The sequence below is a fragment of the Aspergillus piperis genome (assembly GCF_003184755.1).
Source record: "Aspergillus piperis CBS 112811 unplaced genomic scaffold BO85scaffold_13, whole genome shotgun sequence".
NCBI classification, from domain to species: Eukaryota; Fungi; Ascomycota; class Eurotiomycetes; order Eurotiales; family Aspergillaceae; genus Aspergillus; species Aspergillus piperis.
In genome coordinates this window covers 462,775-479,946 of record NW_020291603.1, presented here as the reverse complement: position 1 = coordinate 479,946, position 17,172 = coordinate 462,775, and the positions used below count along the sequence as shown (strand labels likewise).

At 52.3% G+C, this 17,172-nt stretch overlaps 7 protein-coding genes across 7 annotated transcripts; 3 read left to right on the top strand and 4 right to left on the bottom strand.

The window, feature by feature from the left end:
• Positions 1–391: 391 nt before the first annotated feature.
• BO85DRAFT_521444 (ribosome assembly factor MRT4) lies at positions 392–1,786 on the bottom strand. The gene is made up of 2 exons (XM_025665202.1): positions 1,481–1,786; positions 392–1,379 (listed from the first exon to the last, which is right to left on the bottom strand). Exons 1-2 carry the CDS (start codon positions 1,672–1,674, stop codon positions 833–835), a joined length of 741 nt encoding a protein of 246 aa, XP_025514085.1. The 5' UTR covers positions 1,675–1,786; the 3' UTR covers positions 392–832.
• Positions 1,787–1,946: 160 nt separating this feature from the next.
• Positions 1,947–3,571, top strand: BO85DRAFT_400445 (mitochondrial distribution and morphology protein 10; the record flags this gene model as incomplete). Its single annotated transcript, XM_025657123.1, has 2 exons — positions 1,947–2,175; positions 2,241–3,571. The coding sequence occupies exons 1-2, from the start codon at positions 2,079–2,081 to the stop codon at positions 3,569–3,571; spliced, it is 1,428 nt and encodes a 475-aa protein (XP_025514084.1). The 5' UTR covers positions 1,947–2,078.
• Positions 3,572–3,729: 158 nt separating this feature from the next.
• Positions 3,730–5,361, bottom strand: BO85DRAFT_450818 (triose-phosphate isomerase TPI1). The gene is made up of 6 exons (XM_025660464.1): positions 5,006–5,361; positions 4,619–4,898; positions 4,484–4,558; positions 4,259–4,371; positions 3,989–4,203; positions 3,730–3,935 (listed from the first exon to the last, which is right to left on the bottom strand). Exons 1-6 carry the CDS (start codon positions 5,041–5,043, stop codon positions 3,907–3,909), a joined length of 750 nt encoding a protein of 249 aa, XP_025514083.1. The 5' UTR covers positions 5,044–5,361; the 3' UTR covers positions 3,730–3,906.
• A 413-nt stretch (positions 5,362–5,774) lies between these two features.
• BO85DRAFT_375262 (uncharacterized protein) lies at positions 5,775–7,655 on the bottom strand (the record flags this gene model as incomplete). The annotated part of the gene is made up of 1 exon (XM_025656161.1): positions 5,775–7,655. One exon carries the CDS (start codon positions 7,653–7,655, stop codon positions 5,775–5,777), a length of 1,881 nt encoding a protein of 626 aa, XP_025514082.1.
• A 2,281-nt stretch (positions 7,656–9,936) lies between these two features.
• Positions 9,937–11,691, top strand: BO85DRAFT_424068 (Protein kinase domain-containing protein; the record flags this gene model as incomplete). The annotated part of the gene is made up of 4 exons (XM_025658033.1): positions 9,937–10,387; positions 10,444–10,473; positions 10,534–11,039; positions 11,128–11,691. The coding sequence occupies 4 exons, from the start codon at positions 9,937–9,939 to the stop codon at positions 11,689–11,691; spliced, it is 1,551 nt and encodes a 516-aa protein (XP_025514081.1).
• Positions 11,692–11,791: 100 nt separating this feature from the next.
• BO85DRAFT_450815 (ESCRT-III subunit protein DID4) lies at positions 11,792–13,269 on the bottom strand. The gene is made up of 5 exons (XM_025660463.1): positions 13,118–13,269; positions 12,796–13,010; positions 12,656–12,716; positions 12,329–12,589; positions 11,792–12,242 (listed from the first exon to the last, which is right to left on the bottom strand). The coding sequence occupies exons 1-5, from the start codon at positions 13,121–13,123 to the stop codon at positions 12,096–12,098; spliced, it is 690 nt and encodes a 229-aa protein (XP_025514080.1). The 5' UTR covers positions 13,124–13,269; the 3' UTR covers positions 11,792–12,095.
• Positions 13,270–13,457: 188 nt separating this feature from the next.
• On the top strand, positions 13,458–17,053 carry BO85DRAFT_521438 (mitofusin). The gene is made up of 4 exons (XM_025665201.1): positions 13,458–13,883; positions 13,956–14,004; positions 14,088–16,147; positions 16,204–17,053. Exons 1-4 carry the CDS (start codon positions 13,514–13,516, stop codon positions 16,560–16,562), a joined length of 2,838 nt encoding a protein of 945 aa, XP_025514079.1. The 5' UTR covers positions 13,458–13,513; the 3' UTR covers positions 16,563–17,053.
• The last annotated feature ends 119 nt before the right edge of the window (positions 17,054–17,172 follow it).

Genomic DNA, 17,172 nt, shown 5'->3' with positions numbered 1-17,172 from the left:
TTCTTTTACTCATGTCGTTTTATTTCCCTTGGGCCCGTGTGCGGCCGCTACTTCTCTTCAGGGGGTAAGTATGTACTTTAGATAGTCAACACTTTGTGTCTTCACAGGCGGAGCTTTTTATGGTTTGGGATCTGGGTTTCGTTTCAGGTAAGAAGATCAGGTAGGGTTGTTTTTTTGTCAAAAAGAGAAAACTTATCAGTCAGTTCTTGACCGATTGATTGCCAACATGCAATGCAGTAAGTAAATGAAGGTAAAATGATATACTACTCCTATCCAGGGTGTGTGACATATGCCCTAGTTATCTCATCATGTAAATATTTCATCCGCGGCATTAGTTGCCATCGTTAAGCGGTGGGTACTAAGCAAGTAGTATAGTAGTAGTAATGGTAATCCTAGGAACTTGAGAGAGATGTTATTCTATTGTAACTGAACTGTTCGGATTGGTTTATTCATATCGGTATGTCCGTCATACGCTCATCAACTGAAGCAGAATAGTAGTATATACCGAATCAGACACGAAACACACACACGAGTCGAAAATTCGACAATCAATCATTGGAAAGAAAACGCCTAAACCCAACTCCAAAGATGCCCAGGGGATCTCATCATCAAAGGGGTGTGGGGAGGAGGTGGTGGTGTCAGACAGGCTGGACTTTTTAAGTCCACATATAGATAGATAGTTTTTTTTTCCTTCAAAGATTGAGAAGGAAAAACCTACCACGACCCAAGACCAAGGCAACACCACCAGCACCACCAGCAGGAACCCCGACTCTAAAGAAAAATACCGAATCGAAACTTTTTCTCAAAGCATCATCAACCGACCTAAACGAACTTACTCAACCTCCATACCAGCCTCATCCTTCTCCAGAATCTCCACCTCACCAGACTCCCTCGTCCAATGAGCCTTCAAGGCAACATGGAATTCAGCCATAACAACTCCAAACATCTTCAACAGCGTCGTCTGCCTCGAATCGAGCACCTCTCCCTCCCTGCAAATGGGGAATCCCTCCTGCCCCTCCGTCAACTCCAACATAACCTTGCCCTTGACCAACCGAGTCGGGACACCAAGTTTCCGCAACTCCGGCTCAATAGTGTGGCTGAGCGGCTCGTCCTCAGAAGCGGGGATCTCTCCAGCCCGCGAATACACCTGACCGTTGGGGATCGAGAAGGCCCGAGTACTGACGGTTCCGGAGCGGGCGAAGTCAAGCGGCCGGAAGTTGTCGAAGTAGTCGGTCACGGATTGAGGGTCGCGGGAGGTGAAAAGAAGGCCGACGGCGCCGGTGAGGTAGGGGCTGAGTTTGTGGAGGTTGGGCGCGGCTTCATTCTCGGGGTTGTGGCCCAGAGCGACGGCCATGACTTTGGTTTTGCCGAAGAAGAGACTGTGTTCAGGTGGTTAGTTTAGTTTACATTGCATGGTGATTGTTGTTGTGGTTGGAGGGGAGAGGGGCAGGCGGGGGGTATTTGCAGGGGAAGAACTAACCGGCTATCGGCGAACTCGGTACGGACATCCTTCAGATAGGTATTGCGCATGTTGTCAACACCGAAGACGAACAGGTGGTCGTATTTCTCAATGCATTCCCGGATGTTGGCGTACAGGCGACGGGTCTGTTCCTTGTGGGACTTCTTAACGGTCTTGGACTCGTGCACGACGCGGGCACGCTTGGAACGAGGCATGGTTATTGATTGAGATGTGGAAAAGTACTAGACACTAGGAATATTGGGAGAAATGAAGAAAGCACCGAAGAAAACGAGTAGGTTGAAATGGTGATAATTGCAAAGAGCCGGCGCGGGAAATTGTGGATTCGAGATCCAATGATTTTTTTTCTTTGCGGCTGTCGATAACGCCCGGATTATTGTTGTCGCGCGGCTTATCCGTGCCCCCATCTGCCCTAGTCTGCTTCGGGAAATGAGCTGATTGCGGGCTTCATCTTCAATCCGCTTCATCTACTCACTCTCTCTCCCCATCGGGATACTCTACTGCAGGCCCAGGCCGTCAATGGTGGGCTGTACCATGCTGGATGGGTCTCACTACTGAGGCTGCTTGATTCATCCCCATTGCTTCCGCACCATCCCCGACAATGCTCGATTTCATGGATTACATCCAACTCGCCTTCGCCGAGGCGACGAATTGGAACCGCGACAACTCGTACTCGTCGCTGACGGCCACTGCGCAGTGTATGCATACCAGCCCTTCTCCCTCTCAACTTCCATCCAAAACACCACTAACAACAAGTCCCCAGCCCTCCTCGACTTCTCCACCCCCGAGCGCCTCCGCGTCCATCTCTCCTCCCTCTCCACTCCGCACTTCGCAACAAGTTACACCCTCGGCACCGTCGGCCTCATCGACGGCTCCGTCTCCTACCTCTTTAGCACCGTCCCTCTAGACAGCTTCCCCAGCCGAAGTGCCCTAATCCCCCTCCGCAAGCTCTCCCCAGGTTACCGCCAAGTACAAGCGCCCATTGCCCCCATCGCCGAAACCATCCTCATCAACGACGACAACAACAACAACCTCCTCAACGATGCCTCCCCCTCCGCATACAACTCCATCGGCAAAAAAGCCACCCTCTTCCACGCAACCCTCCACCTCCCACCCCCGACAACCCTCAATGCCCTCTTCCTGCGTCGTCTCTCCCCAACCATGCAGTTGTCCCTAGCAGTCTGCTCAACGCGAGGCCCGCCGCTCTCCAAATCCGCCCCGCAGGCCTCCCTCCTCGCACAACTCTCCCATAACACGGGGAAATACAACAATGAGTACCTCTTCAGTACGGATAATGCCCTCTTCGGCTGGCGGGGGCTATGGAACTTCGGGCCCGATCCTAGGGACCCTGTCCCTTCAGGGTCTTCGCCGCGGCTGTCGTTGCTGTCTGCGGGCGCGGAGGCTTACTATTCGCCTGTTTCGTCGCTGATTGGCATGTCCACGGGCCTGAGGTTTAGCACGTTACCTGCTGCTACGGATGTTCCTTCTTCTTCGTCAGCCCCTTCAACTAGCACCAGTAGTGCTAATGCCAACACTCCGATTTCGACATTCCCCTATACTCTAACTCTCACTCTGACCCCGTTAACGGGTTCACTTTCAACGACTTACTCGCTCCGCGCATCGCCGAATTTGGCATTCAGCTCCCGCTTCGGATTCAATGTCTACAGTTGGGAAAGCGAGATGGTAGCCGGGTGCGAACTCTGGCGGAAGAGTAAACCCCGCTATCGTGATGATGATGGTGATGGGGTGGAGTGGGCGAGACGGAAGATTCGCGAGAGCTTGTTTCCTCATCCGCATCCGTCTACAGCTACACCTCCTGACGATCTTAAGGACTTAGTGGGCCGTGGATTGGGAAAGGGGAAACAAGAGGAAGAGCAGAACGAATCCGTGTTGAAGATCCGGGTGGATCAGTCGTGGAATGTGCGGTTGTTGTGGGAGGGACGGGTCAAGGAGTTGTTGGTTAGTGCTGGGGTGGGGTTGGGACCGAGTTCGTTTTCCTCGTCGTATGCTTCTGATGGGGGTGGTGGGGAGTCTGGGAGTTTGAGGAAGTCGTATTGGAGGGGGGTGGGGGTTTCGGTGTCGTATTCGTCGTGATCCTTGTGTATATTATTGATCTATATGACGGGTTATATTGGGCGTGGGGGGTGTGGGGATGGATGTAGATACTATGATATGTGCTATGATTATACTGCAACTTACTAGGTAATTGATAGAGTAGTCTAGAGTTATAATTACAGAGGGTGCATGGGGAAGGTAAGGTTAATGGTGGTATTCAATTTGGATTTATTTGGTATAAATTCGATTTTTTATATTCTTTATAGATTTTCATGCTCTGCAATTGTTCATGGTGTCTGCAGAGTTTCCAGGCTGACTTCCCCGCCTATTGGGATTCGGATATCATATCACATGTCCATCAATCATTCCATTGTTTACAGACGAGCGTTGATGATGTCGACGACTACAACAAATTGGTCAGTAAGCTGCTTCAACCAAATGGAAGGTTATACATACAGGCAGGCTTCAAGCTGGCACCACCAACCAGGAAACCGTCGACATCGGCCTCCTTGGCCAGGTCACGGCAGTTCTTCTCGCTGACGGAACCACCGTAGATGATGCGGGTGTTGTCGGCAGCCTCGGGGGAGATGGCATCAACGAGCCACTTGCGGATAGCGGCGTGGACCTCCTGGGCCTGGGCGGTCGTGGCGACCTTGCCGGTACCGATAGCCCTGAATCGGGGTTAGCGTGCGACCAGCAGGCCAGACGAATTGATAGAGAACTTACCAGACGGGCTCGTAGGCGACAACAACCTTAGCCCACTGCTCCTTGGTGAGCTCCTTGGCAACAGCGTTGAGCTGCTTGGTGACAACGTCGATGGTCTTGTTGGCCTCACGCTCCTGGGGGGTTGCATTAGTCTCGGTTCATCTCACCGGGTCACCGCGAGCTCGAAGAGGGGTAGTCGCGAGGTTAAAAAAAAGCAAAATCAGAGAAAGTAACAGGCCCACATACCTCAAGAGTCTCGCCAATGCAGAAGATAACGCTGAGGCCACCGTCAATGGCGGCCTTGACCTTGCGGGCAATGAACTAGATGGGGGTTAATATTAGCCCGACTCAACTAAATAATATTTGGCGGGGTAGACCTACCTCATCGCTCTCCTTCAGAATAACACGGCGCTCGCTGTGACCAATGATGGTCCAGTCGATCTTGGCATCACGGAGCTGCTCGACACTGATCTCACCGGTGAAAGCACCGTTGGGCTTGTCGAAGACGTTCTGAGCAGCGACGCCGATCTTGTCACCGGCGGCCTGGCGGGCGGGGAGCAGGTAGAGGGTGGGGGGAGAGACAACCACCTCGGCGGACTTGTCCAGCTCGGCGGCATTGAGGTTCTTGATGATGGAGGCAATGCTTTCCGCAGTACCGTTCCTGTGTGAGAGTAACGCAGAAGTCATTCGTTAGCCAGCGGGCTCGTTGAGGGTGAAGCGATATTTGGTGAAGAGCTGGCGGGGCAGCGGATGGAGGGGTTCCCATACATCTTGAAGTTACCACCCACGAAAAATTGACGAGGCATTTTGAAGATGTGTTGGTGTGATTGAAAAAGACGGGGAGAGTGTCTGAAGAGGGAAATTGTGGAAGGAAGTGAGTCAACGAGTAAAGTACAGAGAAAGAAGAAGAAAAAGAAGGGAAGAGAGAGAGAGAAGAAGGAGGAAAGAGGGAAGAAGAAGAACCGGAAGGATGAATGACGATGGGGGGGAACCGAGAGAGGGGCAGAGCAGCTGCCAGCACTGCTAGTTACTACTACTAGTAGTTAAACTGCTACACGGGCGGGGCTTATCGATAAGTCACTCGCTGAGCTGGCAACTCCTTCTCTTCTTCTCTCTTTCTTTCCTCTTGCTTCCTCTCTCTCTGTGTCTCATCTCTTTACTACTAAGCTCTACAACAACTACTCGGTGTCTGCTTCGGGAATGGATAACTCGGCGCGTGATAATCCACCTATAATATAACATTGCTATTGCACAAGGATGAGAAATGATAATCTTCAGGGTGCGTCTGTGTGTGTGCGCGGTTGAACTGCAGCTTCCGATGGAACTTTTGTCTTTCCCCCCCATGACGTTATGAGATACCCACTTGGATCCCTCCTTCACCCGATCCCAAAATGCAAATACCCGAAAATCCACTGGTAAACTGACTTTCCCAGGGACAAACAATGAAGCGATTCCCCTTCCATTGCTCCCCCCCCCTCTTTCCTCCCCCAATTCGACTAGTCCTATGTAACTAATCCCCCCCAAGGACCCTGCACCATCATTGAAGCCCCTCCGGGAGGTAATATCGTCGAGGGCCATAGAAGGTGCCCGGTTCGCGCAGGGACATGCGTCGTCCGAGGTAACATGCATCATCCAAGCGTTCCCGTTCCTCCAGCACGCGGGCCCGGTATTCCACCATCCGCTCGCGATGCTCCAATCGGGCCTCGCGGTCATCTAGTATTCGCGCCCGAATATCGTTCCGGGCCCGCCCCCCTCGGAACCGCTCTGCCCTCTCGGCCAAAAGTTGCTCCAAATCCAACTCGTCTGCACTCACTGGCGCATGGATGATCTTGGGCCGGTCCCGCGCTGGCCGGCTCACTTCTTGACTGGCACCACTGCCACTACCACCACCACCACCACTAACGGCACCCTCGCTGCGTGGGTCGACATGTTTACTGTCTGCAGGCACCACGTCAATGCAGCCATTGGGATACCCTGACCGGCTCGTCTTGCTGTCTGACCCGTTCTTCTGGGGCTGCTTCCGATAATGGGTGCGGTACGCATGTTTCGCTCGGGGGGCGGAGTGTCGACGATATAGACTGCCGCGCCACGGCTGGGGTTTATCCTCCAGTTCGGGCTCTTCATCAGAGCTATCGGTGATGGAGCTGTCGTCGTCAAAGTCGAACACGGATTCATCGTCCCCCACACTACTCGACTCTAGTCCCAGTTCTAGCTCGGGATCTGCCGCCGGCGTCGAGGGCCTGACGTTCTCGGGCTTAGTCTCTTGGGGAGCGGGGGTAGTGGTTGGAGCAGGGGCATGGGCAGGGGCGGGTCCTTTGTCAGGAGGATGGGTCTCTTGCTGGCCGGAGAAATGGGCGCGGGGGTCGAATCCCTGCCTTTGGTGGAACATTCCAGCTGCCATGTGGACGCCTCGCAGGCCATTCGGCTGAGCCATCATGTGCGGAACATTGGCTTGGCCAGACATGGCAGCACCAGGCATGACAGGAGCAGGCACTTGAGAACTGGGCATAACAGATGCAGGCATCGTAGAGACAGGCATGCCTGGCTGAGCGCGGTGTGGGGGCATACCAGCTGGCATCCCGTGCACCCACGGCCAGGGCCCCTGGGGCATATGTGGTCGTGGCCCCGCATATCCCTGAGGAATTTGAGGAGGTGGCTGATGGAACCTTGTAGGCAGAGGCTGCTGGTTATGATTCATGGCCGGTGGCATTGTCCCCTGATGGATAGTAGGCCCAACCAGTGGCTCACTAGGCTGCATGCTCCTAGACATCCCCTTTGGTCCCGATTCGGATGGATTATTGTGCACGTGAGTTGGCACACGGTCCTGTGGTTTAGGAAGGGCCTCCACATCCACATGGTCGTCGACAGGTATCTTGGGAAACACCAGATCTGTAGCCTTTCTCATGATGACAACGTTCACGGAGAGCGTCTCATAATCACCCCGCCGGGAGTTCTTACCCTTGAATGGCTTCTCGTCCTCCTTGACATAGACGCAGGTCCATTCAAAATGGGGGTCACTCTTCCTAAGTTCGCTGATCAGCTGGTCCACATGCGCACGTTTGACCTTGGACAGGGACTGATATTGCTCCGCGATAGGGATCTTCTTGGTTCGCTTGTGCACCAGCTTCATCAGATCAGACTGGCTGAGGTTCATCTTGGTCCGCTCCACATGGTTCCAGGTGGACTTGTGTCCGGGTACGGCATCGGCCTTGAAGAAGGTGTACCCCAGGTAGTAGAAGGGTGCACGAGCATCAATCTCCTCAACGACTGTGGTGGTCTCCTTGGGCTTTGGATTGTTGACAGCCGGGGGTTTCTCCGGTTGAACATTGAGTCGATTCATCTGATGAACCAAGTACTCCGGGTTCATGGGACGTGGTGAGCCCGCTTGCGCCACACGGACACCCTCATTCGGGCGCATAGGTGGATGATGAGTCGGAGGCGCAGGAGGCACCTGTTTGTTGTTGTTCTGGTTGATGACCGCCATACTGTAAGACTCCGCTCCTGTTGGGGACCGAGAGGATGCGGCCACGGGGACCCGTAAGTATGTCAATCCTCAGGCAGAAAGGAGGCAGCTGTCAAGGTGAGCGAGAAGGAAGAAGAAAAGCAGCCGCGCAGAAACAAGAAACCCTAGGGAATGGGATGGGATTCGGGAAAAACGGAACTGGGGGAAGCGGGGTCAAGAGCAAAGAGCGAGCAAGTATAGCCTCCTTATATCTCCGAACGCGCCAGGGAGGTCATGGAGGGGTCAACTGGCCTCTTTTAATGACGACGGACTACCGGCAATAATCATGGTGTAAGAATGTTTCAGGAGATGAAGATCCCTGGTGCTTTCTGCCTTGCCATTAGGTTTGGAAAGCTGCATGCCCAGCAGAAGCAACCATCCAACCCCAAAAGATTCGGGATATCATGGTCGCGGAGCTACTGGAGTCTTTGCTTGTGACCATGGCAATCGTTCAATCACGATGCGCCGTCCAAATGAAAGGACCAGGGGAAAAGCGCGCAGGTCCCTCCGTCGCTGCGCAAGACGGAATTAGCAGGGCGCGACATCGCCCGGGCATGGGCAAGGAGAACTGCCCTGGCCATTTTGGCGCATTGTCATTCGCCCCTTTGACCTGCGTCTTTTTATATCCACCCCCCTCCTTCTGGATGAATGATAGTCGTTACTGAGTCGCGGGCTCGCGACTGCTTCTCTGGCCGCGTGTTTGCCCGGGCTTCGTATCGCAGGCAGCCTTCCTCAGCCGCAATGGAATGGGGCGATGCAGCAGCAAGTAAGAAAACCCAACATCTTCCCAGAGCGACGAGCAACTACAGCCCGGAGTAACAAGGCGGCAGTAAAAAAAAGTCTGATCTGATGTTGGATGGGCGATGACGGGTGAGCAAGACAATCAGATGGAAGATGAAGAAAAAAGAACAAGCAAGGCCGCCGTCATGGTGCACTCTACCTGCATGTGGCCGACCGGCTAGCGGGTTTGCTGCTGTGTTCAGGCCCAGGCTTTCACAGTCCAGGACGAACATCGCTGCAGCCTAACCGCCATTCAGCGCTGTTGCCCAACAATGAACTTCTAGTTCCCACAAGCCTGATTGGCCGCAGGGATGCGCCGGTTCTGCAGCCAAACCCCCCTTTGCCGCCGTCTGTCCGTCTGGTTCAAAGAGAGATGTTCTGCTTGCCCGTCACTGTCATTGAAGTAGAGTGGATCAATCCACTTCCCTACATACAGAAAGGTATAGAATTATCCAGCAAATGCTGCACGTCATGAGTTCTTTTCTTGTTATGCTGATCGTGCTGCATGCGATAGTGGAAATGATCAATTCCGCTCTGTCGTCTTGGATGGCCGCCACCAGCAGCAGCAGGATCACCCACCACCACAACCATCACCACCATGAAACGGTACTTTTCTCCCCCTCCTTTAAGAGTCCTGGAGAAGGATATCGTCATCTTCCTTGCTAGTCGTGTTGAGAACGGCCGCCCGCGTTGATGATAGGCTGGATCAGCCGTGACTCATGGCAAATGCCTGCAGGTGCTCCAGGCCTCAGCTGGGCCCATCCTGCAGGTTGGGAGGCCCTTATTGGATGTTCAGTCTTAGTACACCCTCCTTCCATGACTTATAGAATCTATATCGGAACATGACATTGCCAGTCCGGAAAATATTGGTATCTCACTTTACTAACAGCCCCTCCACGAGCACAAAAACTAACGCTGAAAGAAACCCTAGGTGAGTGAAAGTTAAACTTTGAGCAGCACATACATCCTCAAGATGTTGCCTTCATGTGATCTATCAAATTGACCGTTGGGCTGTTGCGCGAGTCATGGCCCAGTTAGGGTTTCTCAAGACTATACTGGAAAAATCGCCTCATGTACCGTTTGATCTCGTAGTAGGGTTTTTGTTAATGTCCACAACCTTTGTTCTTTATATACATATTTGGACTAATAGAACAATCCGAACAATCACTCGCATACCGGGCTCTTTCTTTTCGATGTTCCAACCATTAACAACGGCGCAGTAAAAACAAAGGCTCTTTATGTGAAAGTAAGGAAACCACGATCCGCGATGCATCCCTTTGTCGGTAGTATTCATGGCGCTCTTGGAGCCCTCCAGTTTACCTCCACTACTATAAAAGCCTGCCCTCTATTCAAACTACCGGGAGGAAGCTATAGCTAACCCTGAAACCCTATTTCGACATCTTTTAACATTCTCGCAATGGCGGACGACAATAGAAATCAGATGTTCTGGAGCCGCGAATTCGCCCGCCTCGTCGGGGTTTTGACTAGTGCTCATCTCTTGAGTGCTGCAGAGCATCGGCAATTATGGGCCCACGTCTACACATGGGAGTCGAGCCTGGCAGCATTGATCCACGATCTTTTACAACCAGAGAGTCTGCTAGCAGCCGAACATCCCCAACTCCATGAGGTACTCTCAAGGCGCTACTACGCCAGCATGCAAGCCAGAACAGAGACAGAGATATCCAAATGCACGCACGAGGTGGACGGGGAACCTCGAACAGACAGTTATAGATACCAGCAAAGCATACACTATAAAGATTCTACTATCCGTCGTCAAGGCGATGAGAACGTGTGTGATACGTACCGCGCTAGTATCTGTCCCAACCTGGATGACGATTTTGTTCTCCGGGGCCTTCTGGGGGTAGGAAGTATGGGGTTCTGACCCTCTTGTGCTCTTGGATAGTTCGCTAACACAGATTTACAGCCTTTGGCGTCGCCTTCCTGGCACATAAGCGTAAGGCCCCTGACCTCAGGATGACTAGTGCTGGCTTCCTTTGCTGACCAACATCTCTAGGAAGTGATACCAGACCTCCTAAACAACAAAAGCTATACGCAATCAAGGTCGAGACTTCATCGACCATCAATACAGATATAAGAAAAAGGACAAGTGACCCGAGTGTGGCGCCTCTATACTATCAACAGCCGCATCAGTTCCGCTATATCCCAATGGAGGCATACCTTCTGCTGCTCACGGCTGGCTGTAGGCGGTTCCCGATGCTGGACTCCGTCTACTCCCACGGCAAGTACAAGGCAACGGTGATGGAAGCTACAGTCCCCAATGAAGTCCGTGAAAAGAATTACGACCCATATGCCGAAACGAAGGATTGGCTTAAGAAGGGGTTGCAGCCACTCGACGGAAGCAGTTACCTTTTATCGAGAGAAAAGCAGACCGGACTAAACGAGGTGACCGTCTGCCAGATAGCAACCCAACTGCTTGAAGCAACATCATACCTATATGACATGCGACTCTGCCACACGGACATCTCACACGTGAACTACCTACTTGACGATGCTTTCAATGTAAGCCCCTCTCCACAGACACAACCCTACAACCAACCATCCTACACCCTAAAAGAACCCACCTACTAACCCCTCCAACCAAAAACAGACAACCCTAATTGACCTCGGCCTCATTCACTTCGGCCTGCGCGACGCAGACTTCCAAAAAAGCCACACGCCCTACATCCCCAACTACGAGAAATTTATGACACCCGAACTCGCCACCGAACTCCTAAAGCCCAATTATGACAACACCAACTTCAGCGACGGTACCGTCCAAATCCCCCTTCGCCACGATGTCCGCGGCCTCACGCTCTGGCAACTCGGCTGCATCATCTACGAGCTCTTACACGGCTTCGCGCCTTGGGAAGAGCCAAACCCGGATCCGGATATCGGGCGTCTTTCCGATTGGCCTAAGGGTAGGAGTGCTGCACAGCAGGCCCGGAGAATGAGGAAGATCAGGGAGCGAAGGCAGCGCGTTATTAGAGAGGAGTTGCCTGTTAGTGAGGACCTCTCGCAGGATTGTGTGGATATGCTGAGGGCTATGTTTACGAAGGACCCGGAGGAGAGACCGAAGTTGCAGGAGTTGTTGTCGATGCCGTGGTTTGGGCAGTCGAGTTATTGGGTAGAGATGGACACGCTGGAGATAAGGAGGCAGGCTGCCACTGGGTGAGTTGCTTTTAGGCAGGAGGAGATAGATGGATGGGTAAGTTGATGTGGGTGGTTGTTTGGGGTCCATAGTAAGTTACTCGTATAAGTACTCACTAGTTGTTGGATTATAGTTTGAGTTCAATTGGGTAGATCGTCAGCCTCGCAGGCGAGATGGCATATATATATATATATCACTATGCGCTTTCTCTTTCACTTCTTCAGCATACGTACAACAAGCAATGATAATATCTGTATCATTGGACTCAAGTCAAATTGCTCATGGATGGATGGAATCAATGCAAACCCAGTTACCCTAACGCCGTTCGAAACACGAAAACCGTATAACAAACTGCAAGAGTGCTTATAGCTATAAGAATTAAAATAAATGTAACTCATACTATCATATCACAAGTAGTATGAATCACATCACCTCCGCAGACTATCCAATCTCGCCTGCAGGTCATCGTCACTGGTATTCGCACCACCGCCACCTCCACCCCCAGCACCCACCGCTTGCGCAACTCTCGTCTCGCCCACGGCCGTCTTTTGTATATCGGTGGGTGTTTCTCCCAGCTAAATAGTATGTTAGCATCATATACCTCATCGAATCTCCCTGCGAAGAAAAGAACGCAGAAAAGAAGAGTGAGAGGGGCACGAACCGCCTGGCTAAGATCCACACCAATCTCATCAAGAACCTCCTTGACAATATCCTCGCCTTCTTCCTCCTCGCCTTCCAATCCCGTTGCTTCGTCAATCGCCTCATCCATCATTTCCTGTCGTTGATCCATGATATCGTTCTCTCGCTCAAACTCCATTGCGATTCGTTGCAATGCGGGGAGATTCATCTGTCGGTTCATGCTGCCTAGTAACATCGTTGCGCCTTTCATGGATTGCATCATTTGTTCGTTGCTCCGTACCGTCTATTCATCGATCCGTCTTGTAAGCTATGGTTCCTTTGCGTAAGATGGAAAGAAGGGATATCGTACCTGAATCCGCAGCGAAATGGCCTGTAACTGTGTCCGCATCTGGTAGAATTTCTGGACATACCTGTTTCCCGCGTCATTCATTAGCATACTGGCCCACCACGGCCTTCGGGATAAGAGACAAGGGATTGGGGGGCACCCACCTCCTCGTCCTCACCAGATCCTTCGCCTGGATCTTACAAGCACCAATCTGTCCATTCTTCGCGCTCTTCTTAATATCCTGGACTAGCTTCTTCTCCTGGTTCTCAAGCTTGACTCGTTCGCGATCCAGTTCGCGCTGGGTTCGGTCGAGCGCTCGTTGATGTTTGCGCAGACGCTCGGCGGGCGTCATGCGCTTGCCGAAGGCCCATTCGACGATCTAGTTGGGGGGTGGTTGTTAGTTTATTTTGTTTGGGTTGAGTTTGGGGCGATGCGGGGAAGGGGAAAGGTTAGGTGGATAGATCAGATAGATAGGGACGGACGTACGTTCATGGTGGGGGTGATTAAGAGTCGGGATAGAGAGTTCAATGGTGATTGCTATTTCGGCAGGATAGGAATAACATGCAGCTTGTGGGCGAAGGAGGAAGCGAAGGAGGGCTAGATATCATGAAACGATAACAAAGTAGCGATGAGGAATGAAGATAGGATAGGATGTCAGGCTACTTCTTTAGTTGAAGTGACATCAAGGTAACCGTACCATACCATACCAATTAATTACATACTCTAATTTACTCCGGTAATAAAACGGTGTCACATGCAGAAAACCAGACCAAACCCCTTTGGGCTTTTCCAGGGAATCTTTCGTTTCTTTCCATCTTCGCGTCACCGATTGATGGCTTTCCATCCCTATCAACTCCCCTCATACTTTCCCTGTCGGTCGCCATGAGTCAGGAGTATTTCCCCGGTCAGGGCGCCTCCTCTGCCGGCGAGGGTTCATCCTCACCTTCGTCCTCCTCGCCCACTCACGCCTATCCTCCGCCGCCGACGGAGGAGGAACGCCTTCCCAGCACTAGTACTTCTACTATGTTTCCGAGACCCCCGCCTGCATACATGACCGTCGGCAATGGTTCAACCTCCGAGAGCGCGACCGCCTTGATGGCTTCCCTGCATGAGGATTCCGGCTACGGAGGCAGTATTCCCAGTGGAAGTGTGATGGAAGGTGATGCTGGTGGCGACTGGAGGGCCGATTTGATGGTCGATCGCCCGACCCCCATGCATACCCCTACGCATCTGGGAGAGTGGAATCCTGCCGGTTCGTTTTTGTCCCCCGGACTGATACGGATATAGTTTATGTGGGAAAGGGACTGACGTGCGGGTTATACAGTGGAGCATGAGAGACATGTTGTTGCGAGCCATGTTCATCAATTATTATAGTATGTGGTTATCACTCTTTTTTTTTTTTTGCCCCTTCTATGGGATGTGCAGACACTAACCAGTCTGCTCTTCGAATCTACAGCAACTCGAACCGCACTAAGCTCGCGCGTGCTATCTCGCGCACTATCGAAACCCTCAAAGAACTCCAGAACATGAACCGCCAATGGCCTGCGCATTATCCCTCCTCCCAGAGCGCTCCTGGTTCCCCTGCGCCAAAGCCCGCCTTGCAGAAGAGACAGTCGTTTTTCGGAGATGCAAGCACCGAATCGGAAGATCTCCCCCGTCCCGGAATGGTCAGACGTGCTGCCACGATGACCGGTGGCGAGGATTTGGCTGAATCCAGCGCTGCGGCGGAACGTCGTGTCCCGTCGGAACCGAGGCTGATGAGCCCCCAAATCGCGCAGGAGTTCTCAATTCTCAAGCTGGATTTGAAGCTGGGTGCGCTGTCCCAGGCGGAGCTGGTGCACTCGCTGGAGAAAGCGTCGATTGCGTCGCTGTTGGATGGCAAGATCAGCCAGAGTATCAAGCATCTGTTGTCGCTGCGGGATCGGATTGAGGATACGTCGAGTAAGGTTCTGATTACGGGTGATTTGAACGCTGGAAAGTCGACGTTCTGTAATGCGCTGTTGCGGCGCAAGGTTCTCCCCGAGGATCAGCAGCCATGCACGAGCATCTTCTGTGAGGTTCTGGATGCACGCGAGAACAGCGGTGTTGAGGAGGTTCATGCTGTGCACAAGGATGTGCTTTACAACCGTAACGATGAGAGTACCTACGATGTGTATGCGCTTCAGGAGCTGGAGAACATTGTTATCGACAACTCCAAGTACATGCAGTGCAAGGTCTACGTGAAGGATGTGCGGACGATTGACGAATCTCTTCTCAATAACGGAGTAGTGGATATTGCTCTGATTGATGCGCCTGGTCTGAACTCGGACTCGCTGAAGACGACGGCGGTCTTTGCTCGGCAGGAGGAGATTGATGTGGTCGTTTTTGTGGTTTCCGCTGCAAACCATTTCACACTCTCTGCAAAGGAGTTCATTCTTAATGCTGCCCATGAGAAAGCTTACATGTTCATTGTTGTCAACGGCTTCGACCAGATTCGCGACAAGCAGCGCTGTGAGCGGATGATCTTGGACCAGATTGGCAAGCTCAGTCCCCGCACGTACAAGGAGGCGGCTGAACTGGTGCACTTCGTCTCGAGTAACGCTATCCCGGTAGCGCCTCCGGTTTCGGTGGTGAGCTCCGGTTCTGGTGGTGGTGATGGCGATGACTCTGATGATGATGATGACGATAAGCCTTCCGGCAAGAAGGATAAAGGAAAGGGCAAGGAGAGGGAGAAGATTCAAGACTTTGAGAACCTGGAGGGCTCCTTGCGCCGCTTCGTTCTTGAAAAGCGCTCTCGTTCGAAGCTTGCTCCTGCCAGGACCTACCTCTTGAACCTGCTTGCTGACCTCAACTCGTTGGCCTCGGTGAACCGTGATGTTGCTGAGACTGAGCTTAAGCGCGTCACGGATGAGCTGGCGGAGCTTGAGCCGGCGTACGAAGATGGTAAGAAGAAGAAGGTTGAGATTGGTGACCAGGTCGAGAAGCTTGTCGACAAGTCTTGCGACGATGTCTACAACCACACCCGGTCTACTCTGGGTGAAACCATCGCCCGTGTTTCGGAGGCTGATCTGGGCGTCGAATACCCGGGTTTCCTCTCCGCATTCCAATATGCTGAAGACCTGAAGGTGGCCATGTTGGAGCAGATTGCTTCGGCTGTAACTGGCTGCGAGGACTACGCTCGTGAAAAGACGGTAAAGGGCGTCGGGTTCATCCAAAACATCGGTCTCCTCCATGTTGGCGAGGACAAGTTTGCGCCCTTGAACTTCCGTGCAGACATGATGTTCCGTCGCGGTCGTCGTCACACTCTCGCTAGACAAGTGCACACGGAAGTGGAACTTTGGGACTTCTTCGACGTCTCGGGCATTTGGGAGCGTCAAGAGAAGGTGGCCGGCACAGGAATGGCCATGACCGCCTTGACTGTTCTTACAGGCCGTGCCTTTGGCGGAATCAGCTGGATCGACAGTGTGTTTAGCGCAGTCAAGTTCCTCGGACCGAACAATATGCGCCGCCTGTTCATTCCTGGTGTCATGGCAATCGGTGAGTCCTACCCTATAAGTCACTGTCTTGAACTGTTCACTAACCGACTAATTCAGCCGCCTTGACAGCCGCCTACATGGTCTCGTCCATCCCAACGACCCTTCCCCCTCGTCTCTCACGCAAGCTCGCCGCCACCCTCTCGGAGATGGACTACGTTCACTCCAACGCGACGCGCATCTCCTCCGAAGTCCGCCGCATTCTGCGCCTTCCCGCCGGAAACCTGCAAACAAGCCTGGCGCAGGACATCGAAGATCTCGGCCGCCGCAAGCACGAAGTCAGCAAGACCAAGCAGGAAAGCGACGCCGCCTGCAAGTACTTTACGAACTTGTTCCGCGAGAGCGGCGAGAACCGCACCTCAGTCGAAAACATCGATCTCGATGCTCCCTTACCTGGTGGCCTGGCAGCCCATGCTTAGATACCAACTCTTGACTTCTACTCTCATTTTCTTTTTATCATCCCCCATCATCTTTTACAACTGTACAAAACATAACATAATGATGCTGTACGAACTTGCTACTGCTATTCCCTCTCTGTTCAAGAGAAGTGTTAGCCGTGGCTGGCACTTTTCCTTACTTCTCTCTTCCTCGTCTACTTTACCACTCAAAATATCCCCCTCGTGTATGTACATTCACCTCCCCTTCACCCCTTTTCCTTATTTTTATCTGCATCATTACCCCATCCCCTTGCAGGATAGGGCTGGTTGATGATTGTTATCGTCAGCTTATGGATGATGATGATTACCTTAAGGATTTTCAGTTTCTGGCGTATCACCACCGTTGATTGGCGTCTTAGAGCTTAATTGCATACCTACCTAGTACTACCTACCATAGTTTCTGCTTATGGTTTTTAGTGTTCGTGGTTTTTTAGCAAAGGTATTAACTAGATTGAGGCTGTGCCTTTATTATTATGCTTTGTTCCTTTCAATTCTTCTAAGAAGTAATGTCCTAGCACGATTGTCAGATCTGGTAGCATTGTTTCGATGATGATGATGATGCAAATTTAGGGAACCGAGAACTGATATCATA

Excerpts from the sequence above, each read along its gene's own strand:
- BO85DRAFT_521444 (XM_025665202.1), bottom strand. The coding sequence starts at position 1,674 with ATGCCTCGTTCCAAGCGTGCCCGCGTCGTGCACGAGTCCAAGACCGTT. Across the intron at positions 1,380-1,480 it reads ACCGAGTTCGCCGATAGCCG|TCTCTTCTTCGGCAAAACCA; the intron begins GTTAGTTCTTCC and ends ACCTGAACACAG.
- BO85DRAFT_450818 (XM_025660464.1), bottom strand. The coding sequence starts at position 5,043 with ATGCCTCGTCAATTTTTCGTGGGTGGTAACTTCAAGAT. Across the intron at positions 4,204-4,258 it reads GTCGCCTACGAGCCCGTCTG|GGCTATCGGTACCGGCAAGG; the intron begins GTAAGTTCTCTA and ends ACCCCGATTCAG. Across the intron at positions 3,936-3,988 it reads TGCCAGCTTGAAGCCTGCCT|TCGTCGACATCATCAACGCT; the intron begins GTATGTATAACC and ends AATTTGTTGTAG.
- BO85DRAFT_450815 (XM_025660463.1), bottom strand. Across the intron at positions 12,717-12,795 it reads GATCTGGTGAGGACGAGGAG|GTATGTCCAGAAATTCTACC; the intron begins GTGGGTGCCCCC and ends CGCGGGAAACAG. Across the intron at positions 12,590-12,655 it reads CCATTTCGCTGCGGATTCAG|ACGGTACGGAGCAACGAACA; the intron begins GTACGATATCCC and ends ATCGATGAATAG.
- BO85DRAFT_521438 (XM_025665201.1), top strand. The coding sequence starts at position 13,514 with ATGAGTCAGGAGTATTTCCCCGGTCAGGGCGCCTCCTCTGCCGGCGAG. Across the intron at positions 13,884-13,955 it reads GGGAGAGTGGAATCCTGCCG|TGGAGCATGAGAGACATGTT; the intron begins GTTCGTTTTTGT and ends CGGGTTATACAG. Across the intron at positions 14,005-14,087 it reads CATGTTCATCAATTATTATA|CAACTCGAACCGCACTAAGC; the intron begins GTATGTGGTTAT and ends TCGAATCTACAG.